This window comes from Populus euphratica, unplaced genomic scaffold, assembly GCF_000495115.2.
Source record: "Populus euphratica unplaced genomic scaffold, PopEup_1.0 scaffold446.1, whole genome shotgun sequence".
Classification (NCBI taxonomy): Eukaryota; Viridiplantae; Streptophyta; class Magnoliopsida; order Malpighiales; family Salicaceae; genus Populus; species Populus euphratica.
This window is the reverse complement of record NW_011500330.1, coordinates 100,242-110,171: the sequence shown is the minus strand read 5'-3', so window position 1 is coordinate 110,171 and position 9,930 is coordinate 100,242. Positions and strand designations below refer to the sequence as shown.

The 9,930-nt window shown below is 31.0% G+C and overlaps 1 protein-coding gene across 1 annotated transcript; it reads left to right on the top strand.

Moving 5' to 3' along the window:
* Positions 1-5,348: 5,348 nt before the first annotated feature.
* Positions 5,349-9,496, top strand: LOC105113713 (uncharacterized). The gene is made up of 7 exons (XM_011010006.1): positions 5,349-5,521; positions 5,727-5,802; positions 6,098-6,647; positions 8,207-8,367; positions 8,465-8,656; positions 8,756-8,852; positions 8,962-9,496. The coding sequence occupies exons 1-7, from the start codon at positions 5,430-5,432 to the stop codon at positions 9,231-9,233; spliced, it is 1,440 nt and encodes a 479-aa protein (XP_011008308.1). The 5' UTR covers positions 5,349-5,429; the 3' UTR covers positions 9,234-9,496.
* Positions 9,497-9,930: the final 434 nt, after the last annotated feature.

The following is a 9,930-nucleotide window of genomic DNA, read 5'->3' as shown; positions in this document are numbered from 1 at the left end:
GTAGTAGTAGTAGTAGTAGTAGTAGTAGTAGTAGTAGTAGTAGTAGTAGTAGTAGTAATAATAATAATAACAATAACAATAATAGTAGTAGTAGTAGTAGTAGTAGTAGTAGTAGTAATAATAATAGAAGAAGAAGAAGATGAAGATGAAAGATCAATGTAAGAATTAAATAATGATAACAACAAATGTCAAGGTTAGAGAATCCATTAATGGCATGTCAAACAAGTTTAGTGTAAACTCTTATTATTCAATTGAAAACCACACACAAATGAGATTCTAATCAGATTATAAATTGTTAACATAATTACATTAGTTATCTTATTTAAATAATGTTAATACTTGTAAATGTTGTTAGGCATTCATGATTATAACTTTTGTTAACAACAAATCAAATTCTTTTCATAACACAGGTGTCAGTTATACTATATAATATGGGCTATGAAAATGCCAAGTATTTGTTGTTCCAAGTGATGAACATAAAATTAGATTAGTCATTTAACAAGCAAAGTATTAAAGAGTGAACAAGATAACAAATAAAAAACATGTTAGTATCAAACATTAAAGTCTATGTTAAGTTTATACTATACTTATTCTAATACCATTAGTGTAACTTTTTCACCTTTACATAATAAACTTGGCTAAACATAATGAAAGAAAGAAAATAAATAAATAAAAGTTAATTAAGTAAAGAAAAGGAAAGGCATAAATTTGATATTAATGAAAGCAAAACCTAAGCAATACAAAGAGAGAAAATAAGAGCATGAACTTGATCTGGAAACCAAGATGCCTAAATGCATGGCAAATGCCTCTTTTTATAGGCTAAAATTGAGAATTATTGATTTGATGATTAATTGATAAGTAGGTGACCAACTCTTGACTTGATGACAATCTTTATCTTTTTTTGTCTGCCCAAAATGTCATTGATAATGTCAGAATTGAAATCACTTGAAACCATGAAAGTTGTAGGAAATTGTCTCACCTTTTCAGGAAAAAAACAATGGAGGTCATTTGGCTTCTAGAACTCCAAATATGGATCAAACACTAAACAGTATTTAGGTTGCAAGACAGATTCAGACTTTTTCTTTGTTGCTATAATTTGGACTTGAAAATGACCTTTTTAAATCTTAGACTCCCATGAAAGTTGTAGGCCTATATCTTACCTTTCCATTCATATAAAGTAGATATAAATCCAAGATCTACAGCTTCAGATATGACCTAATTATCGAATAGTGTTCTGATTTAAACTGCACCGACATTTCTTTTCTGAGTTTGACCTTCTCTTTATCTTTTCAATTTCATTTCTTAAATTCATCTATCAATCTTTTTATTTATGTGATAGGCTTGCATTTAAAATGAATATTTACTACAAATTAAAGGTATCTTATATTATTAGATATGTTATTATAAAACATATTTTAGTTATTGGAGTTATTGATACTTCAAGTGTAAAATAATGATATAAAATCTTGATAAAAAAGTACTTTTAAGTACTAATCAAAGTTAGGGATGTTTTGAGAGGTGGTTCTTTGCTTTTTTTTTTTTAAGGGGGAGATTGTTTAGGTGTAGGGATGTGGAAGAAGAAAGAGAAATAAAGGAGGGGAGGGTTGATAGCGTGGTGATATATTAATGTTTATCAATGGAATCACTAATGAAATATTTCTGTCTGTGATTCTGATGACAACTTTGCCAGTGAAGTGGACTCATCACTCCGGTTTGAATCCCTTTATAATTACGTCAATAAATTCACCCACAAAAACTTCCACATTATCACATTACTTCGTTTTTTAAAATTCTTTATATTCCATCTGGAATTTTATCGATATATACTGATGGTGTTAGCAATGGATTTAAATCGGTTGGTAAATATCACCTCAAATTACCAATAGAAAAATTTAATCGGTAATTCCATTGGTATTCGTTGATTTTTTGGTAATGTAATAAGCCTAAACTAATAATTAATTAATATAAATTAAATAATGAAATAAACCCCTAAACAATGTCTAACACGCTAGAAAAAAATTTAAATTAAAAATAATTATTCAAAAATAAAGAAATAAATAAAATAGAATAATAAAAAAGTCTTCACATTAAAATTCCTCTATGTAACCCAAACCTTTGATTTTTGCATATTCTTGACAGATTTGAATCCTGATATCAAACATGTCGTTCTCTTTCATGTGCATGAATTACTAGGCCTATAATATATGGTTTGAAAGTTTTAGATGTGTAGTTTCTAGCCCAACTTTAATAACAATAAAATTTTAATGGTAGCTTCAAATATGTCCTAAAACAGTACAAAAAAGTTTAGTTTGACAAGATTCATCTACTAACTTTGACCCTATAAAATATTATGTTCCTGAACTCCATTTGACCTAATAATTTAACATAATATATTTTTATATGTCTAAGATTATCTTATAAAATTTCAGCTTTATCCAATATACGATTTGAATGATATGCATAATCTCGCAAAATTGATTAGTAAATATTTTAAGGCTAAATTTAAACTTGACTTGATTCATATCACATATTTAATAAATTTATAAGATCAGACCAAATTTATTAATTTTACATTAATTAAGTTTGATTTTACTAGAATTACAATGTAGATGTGTTGAAGTAAAAAACATAATCTTTGAATTTGAATTTTTTTAAAGACATTAACAAAGAAAAATAATAAAAAATTACAAAGAAAAAAGTGTGAATGACCAAAACACATCAAATATGTTTTTTTAATGATTTAGCAATTTTAGATTTTTATAAAATAATAATAAAATAAAATAAAAAATTAGGTAATGTCACAAGAAAGCAGGACACCAAAGTCAGGCGAGTAGCTATCAGGAATTCAATGAAAGAGGAAAGAACGTATCAGCATGATTTTCAGAACTATAAGCTCACTGTGATAGGCTTGCGCACACCCACACTGTGGAGCGGTCCACCTCTCCTTGTGAAAACTGAAAACGCTGCCAAATTTCCGAACAATGCTGAGGAACCTTCCGAGACACCTAGAAAGCATTATCTAGTATTAAATCTGGTGATGGGACAAACATGCTGAAGAACAGTGAGCCAGTGACTCGAGAGTATCCTGTGCCAGAAAAAACAAAAACAAAAAGTTAAATCGTAAGAAATCTCATTTACTACTGCTAAAAATACTGTTAATCTTGAATAAAAAATTGCATGCTGGATAAATTATTTCATTTAATTTAAGGTCTGATTAAGAGTACATATGGTTTTGTAATTATTTTTAAAATTAAAATATATTAAAATAATATTTTTTTATTTTAAAAAAATTATTTTTAAGATTAGCACATTAAAACCATCTAAAATATAAAAAAATAAATTTTTAATAAAAAATAAATTTTTTAAAAACATGGATTTGCATGGTGTTTCCAGATATTTTTTTCTTTTTTGTTCGTGTAAAATTTCACCGATAAAAAATGGATTTTGAATGTGAAAGCCTTCTTCCTATTAAAAAAAATATTTATTTTTACTCATGACCTCTTTTAATTTTTTTTTTTTTTTTGCCTCCTATGCTATTTTTTATTCGTTTGCTTGATTGAGTCCCAGCATTTCTGTTAATAATTTGACGAAACCCTATTTTAATTTAATGAGGAACAAAGTTCAAAAAGGGTGAATTTGAGGAGACGATGTTGGTGGCCATGATGGAGGGAAAAAGGTAGAATTTGTGCTGAACATAATGATTATCAATTCATGGATCATTTGTTGTGAAAAAGCGTTGGCTGAGAATAATGATATATCCCACGATTAAGAACTTCCAGCGTGTTAACAAAATAATTTATTATCTTTAATAAATCCAAGCTATTTTTTTACATTAAAAATTAAGGTCATAAACTTTATTTTAAATTTCAGAATTTTATTATTGGATATGAACTAGTTATCGTTTGAAGTTTATTAAATTGATAGCAATTTTAAAAAATTTAATATTAAATAATAAAATTAAAGAATATCAGTTTTAAAAATATTTCAAACTAAAAAATAATAAATTTAAAATCTAATAAGAAAAAATAGAGGATGGAATTGTTAAAAAAATTTAATTTTAAAAATTATTATAAATAAAATAAATAGTAATAAAAATAATGGAAAAAAATATGACAAATTAAAAAATTTAATAAATAGTAATAAAAATAATGGAAAAAATATGACAAATTAAAAAATTAAAAAATATTTTTTTAATAATATTTTATATTTATTAAAATATCAAATTGCACTTTATTAAATTAGATAATATTTTATATTTGTTAAAATATCAAATTGCACTTTATTAACTTAGACTATAGAAAAGAAAGAACAATGATAAAAATACAGGAAAAGCCGTTGGAGGCCATCCTAATATATATTTTTATTTTAATAGTAATTAACTATATTTAAAAAATTAGATGAAAATACTTATATATTACTTATAAAACAATTAAGTTATTTTACTGTGAAAAAAATAAAAAAACTAATTTAACTCTTAATTTGATAAAAACTATTACATCAGAAAAAAAGATTATATTACTTTTAATAAATAATTAAATAATTTTGTTTGAAAATAATAAAAATAATATTTTTATCATTTCAATTCAGAATGTTTTGTGTCTTGATTTTTAATAAAAAATTAAAAGAATTAAAATTTCACGAATGAATTTCTTAACTTTGTTATAAATGACATTTATTTAATTAAAATATAAAAACATAAAAACTGGTAAGATGATGTATCAATACTTGAGAAAGAAAGAAAAAAACCATCTACAAAAAAATCGACACTGACAAGCATCAGTATATCATTTTCTAATTGCCTAAAAAAAGAAAAAGGATAATTCATGATGATTTCTTCATTGACGTGAGCTTGACATCCTTCGACGATATGCAGTCATGGGCCCACTAGTAATTCATAATTATTTCTCATTGCTTCGATGAAATGTCTGAAATGAGTTTGGGACCCACCGACCACCAAAAGCCAGATCCTTCTCAGAAATGAAGCTGCTGTCTGACCATTTTCACACGAGAATATTTAAGATTATCAGACGGCCAGAATTTTGATTAACAGCAACCCAATAAATCTGCTGAGACACAAGCATCTGCACCATCTAACCGGTTGATTGATCATAGCCGTTGTTATGAGAAGCAAATCTCGAATGAGCAAGATCAATGGTGCTTGATTGGTGTTGACTTGGAGAAAAGTCGACGTCAAAGTCGTTACGTCATATACCCCTTGGTCACTCCGCTATTCACCTACCAAGATCTTTCCTTTATGATTCCCAGAAGCTGCCTTTTGTTATTATTATTTTTTCTAGCTATTTTTGTACCCTTATATATATCACTTGTGGATGAAGAGCCCTAGCACTACTGAGCCCTAAACTCAAACTCCTTGCTTCACCATTTCATCTCCCAATTTTTAGTTTCTGCTCTTCAGTTCCTTAAATTTCATGGCGGCCAAACGTTTTCTTGATGAACCGGATTCGGACTTGGATCAGCAAGCGGATCAGAAACGAATGAGAACTAGACCTTCCTTCGCTTCGTATGTTTGTATTTCTGAGCTAATTTCTACTTCATTTCTGTTGTTTTGATTCATGAAACTTGAGTTTGATGCTGAAACACGCCAATAGATTTTCTGGGGGCCTTTTAAATTCTATGTGAGAAATTAAGCAAAGAAATTGCACCTCTAGCTGGTGCACATTAGAATAGTACTGTGTATATGTCTCATTTGTATAATTTCTTGACAGGGTGATTGGAGAAGCAGTAATGGTGAATTCCTTAAAGAATTTATGTTTTTCATTAGAGCCAATGATCAGGAAAGTGGTAAGTTAGCGCATATGTTACTAGCTTGTGCATGTTCATTCTATTAAATATATAGCAACGATACAAGAAAAGGATTTAATTAAGTGTTTATATACATACACCTCGTTTTAATTACTTGTCGTGGATATACTTATAATAATTTGATAGAATATAATCTCCATATCCCTACGCGTCTTTCAATATTTTAGGGTTTTCACTAATTTTATCTTCCGGACAACTTGCCGGCCAATAGAAACCCTAGCAAGAATAAAGCATGACACAATTAACTAAGAAGCGTTGTTATATGTTTTATTAGGTGAACGAAGAGGTGGAGAGCAGTTTAAGGCGTTCAACATGCTCTTTGACTAGATCATCTTCATTGCAAATCCAAGCCCTTGAAGCATCTAGTCTACAACTGATGTATAGCAAGAGTCTTCTGCTCCCTATTTTCACAGGGAGCAAAATAGTTGATCTTGATAGTTCTCCCCTGCAAATCCTTCTTGTAGACACGAGGGGTGATCAAATGGTCTCGACATATCTCCCTCACCCGCTCAAGATTGAAGTTGTGGTTCTTGATGGAGATTTCCCTTCGAATGATAGCAACAAGTGGACAAGTGAAGATTTTGACAGCAATATTGTGAAGGAGAGAACAGGCAAGCGACCTTTGCTAGCCGGAGATTGCTTGACGGTCACTCTACGGGATGGATTTGCACCCATTGGAGAGATTGAGTTCACGGACAACTCGAGCTGGATCAGGAGCAGGAAATTCAGGCTCGGTGCAAGAGTAGCTCCGGGGAGCTACCAAGGGGTTAAAATCCGTGAAGCAATCACCGAAGCTTTTGTTGTCAAAGATCACCGTGGAGAATGTAAGCGTCTTCTACCCAATTACGCCCTCTATTTCTTAAATATTATAGCTCCATGATACATGTAAACTTGCCATTTTTTTGAAAACATTCTACAATTATCTAGCTCGTGGTATTTAATTAATGCTTGAGTATCCAGTATAATGCTATAATTAGTTTCATTTGGTAGACACAACTAAGTGAATAGTAATCAAATGGATGCGAATCTCACCAAACTGAATAATTAATCTCAACCGTACATGCATCGTCTACAATTATCTAGCTCGTGGTATTTAATTACTGCTTGAATTCTTGGAAAATATTATCGGATCAATTTGCTTTATAAAATCTCCATTCAATAGCCTCTCTGTCTAGCTAAAGTGGGCTGGCGAGCTGGGCATAAAATTAAATATGATCTTATAATCTTTCTCAATGCCATAGATTACCATATAAAACCGTGAATCTAGCTAGCTATTAAGTCAAACCATTGACCAAAACATCTTACCATGCTATATATTTATATATTCTTCGATCTTTGCTTGGTTTGCCCTCATCATTTATTTTATCCTCAGCTTATCTAGGTTCGATCACCTATGCTTATGATAGCACCTAGCGTAATAGCTCATGATGTGACCATGGATATGATTTTAAAATGGAATTTTAATTCAATTAATTCCCCCTCAAGCAAGGGCTTGAGGTTGAACGAAGGATCACTGCCTGGAAGTGGGAATTAAGGGATACATGTTTTTATTTTTATTTTTTTTATCTTTCAGAGATCAAAAGGGGAAAGAGCTATCCCTCTACCTAATACATAGAATAACTCAACAGCTTTCGTCACACAACAAATTAAAAAACTCGTTGTTCATCATCCCTACGCCATGCTTGTTGTTCTTAGAGGATCGAAACAACAACCTAAATGCCGTAAATTAATACCTCACATTTTTATTTATTTATTTTCTTTCAGCTGCTAGAGTGAGCGGATCCCAGGCCATAATTCTTTCTAGAATATATACTATTTAAACGTTATTATCATGTATATATGTATATATTGAAGAAACAATACTAGTTATAAATATCTTTGAAAATTAAGAACTACAATTCAACGGGGACCATTTGGGTCTCTACATCATGCAGTAAAATCCTTTTCGATCAGGAGGACCAGCAAATTTCAGTCAACAAACATCTAAGATTTTGCAGCTATTACATGTTTTTTAATACCCAATATTCTCGTTGTAATAAAATCATTGTTTTTTACTACATAGACTGATGATGAACCTTTGATTCGTTCAAGTAATGAAAATTAAATGCTGAAACTCTAGAAGCAAGTGCCCTTTTTTATTTATTATTATTATCGACTCTATTCCTTAATTTGATGATCTGTCATATCCACCCGGCCGGCCGCTGTGGTCAATGAAATAACTTAAATTCTTTGCCAACTGAGAATGCGACTGATCCTAATTACATGAATAGTCCCAATAAAAACAAATTAACAGAGAGGTATACGCTTAATGTGTTTTGTTTGGTTATTGGATTCATTTTCTTTAACAATGATCAAGCCATGACATCTTTTTTGTTCCATGCAGTGTACAAGAAGCATCATCCACCAATGCTACAAGATGAAGTTTGGCGGCTTGAGAAGATAGGGAAAGATGGAGCTTTCCACAGAAAGCTAGCCGCCGAGGGTATTAACACCGTGCAAGACTTCTTGAAGTTGTCTGTTGTCGACCGACAGAAACTCAGGAGGGTACGTAAATTAACATTTTACCTTCCGACAATTTATAATTGATTAATGCCTCCAAATATATGGAAACTAACTTAACTTTTTGCTTTTAATTGAACAGATTTTAGGCCCTGGGATGTCTGAGAAAATGTGGGAAGTTACAATAAAACATGCGAGGACTTGTGACCTGGGGAACAATCATTTTATTTTTCGCCGCCCCAATTGCACCATCACCTTAAACCCTATATGTCAAATCGTGCACGCCATGATCGATGGGAATTCATACTCCAACAAGGAGCTTCCAAGCATAAGGGTAAGGAATCATCTAGGCACATATTTCAAGTATATAATTATGTTATTTCTGCGCTCGCGCGCTTGCATTTATGTTTCTTATCATAATTTTTTTGCACAGGGTTATGTCGAGACTTTGGTGCGACACGCGTATGTAGAATGGAACTCTTTGGAGAAGGTTGCTGGATTTCCAAGTGACACTCCTCTGCTCACTCAAGGTATATTACATAGTTAATTCTCTTATTAATAATAATAATAATAAGAATGCTCTTTATGAACTCTGTCCCTCTACTAACATGGAATTGGTTAAAAACAAATAATAAATAGGTGAGCCAGTGGATCAGTATCTGGATCAGCATCAGACGACTGTGAAATCATTTCCACCACTTGGGTATTCAACTGATCATAATAGATACATTGAGATGGGGAACGTGCCAAGCAATGCATACAACAACTGGAAAATGACTTCAAATTACTATCATGGCGCAGCAGTTGAACCGGGAATCCAGTATAGCATCTCGGAGTCGTCATCAGATGGTGAAATAACATCCGAGTCCTACATCAATGGCGATCGATTGAGGGGATCGATCGAGCATTAGCTAAGATGCAGAAAGCATAATTAAGAATCCATTCGGATGCCACAGTTTGTAAAATGATAATATGGCAATGGTGTGTGAAATAGCTACTCAATATTGTTCCCACACAATATCTCCGATGCCCCAGCAGCTAAAACTATCCCGCACTTTCCATGGAAGTGCACTAATGTAAATATTTAAGCAATAGAAAGTGAGAGAAGCTACATAGGAAATCCCTGGAGTTTGACAATTATGGTATTATGAGGTCATACGGTTTTTCCTGCTTGCTTTCCTCTTATGATTTGGGTTCTTGCAAGATATAAAACATGAATATAAATTACCAGTATTTATTGATAGAAAACAAACTTTAAAAATAGTTCAGGCAATAATCATTCATTTGACCTTAAAACAATTCATTGTTTGCTCTCTGGTATGATTTTGATTGCAATATTATTTCTTTGTCTTACTCGATGTTTCATTCTTAATAAAATAAACGAGAATAAACTCTTTGTAAGAAATGGACGAGAGACTCTTGACATGAGAGTTTTTTAAAGAGCACAAGTTCTTCCCATCATCAAAACTTTTCTAAACACTCTCTTTCTAAATAAAAATAATGATAAAAAAATTAAAAAAATCAAAGGATTTTTTACTTAGGTTTTGACATAATTTTATAACAAGTAGAAGATCATATGAGATTAAGTCAATTATATTTTATTAATTA

Excerpts from the sequence above, each read along its gene's own strand:
- LOC105113713 (XM_011010006.1), top strand. The coding sequence starts at position 5,430 with ATGGCGGCCAAACGTTTTCTTGATGAACCGGATTCGGACTTGGATCAG. Across the intron at positions 6,648-8,206 it reads CAAAGATCACCGTGGAGAAT|TGTACAAGAAGCATCATCCA; the intron begins GTAAGCGTCTTC and ends TGTTCCATGCAG. Across the intron at positions 8,368-8,464 it reads ACCGACAGAAACTCAGGAGG|ATTTTAGGCCCTGGGATGTC; the intron begins GTACGTAAATTA and ends TTAATTGAACAG.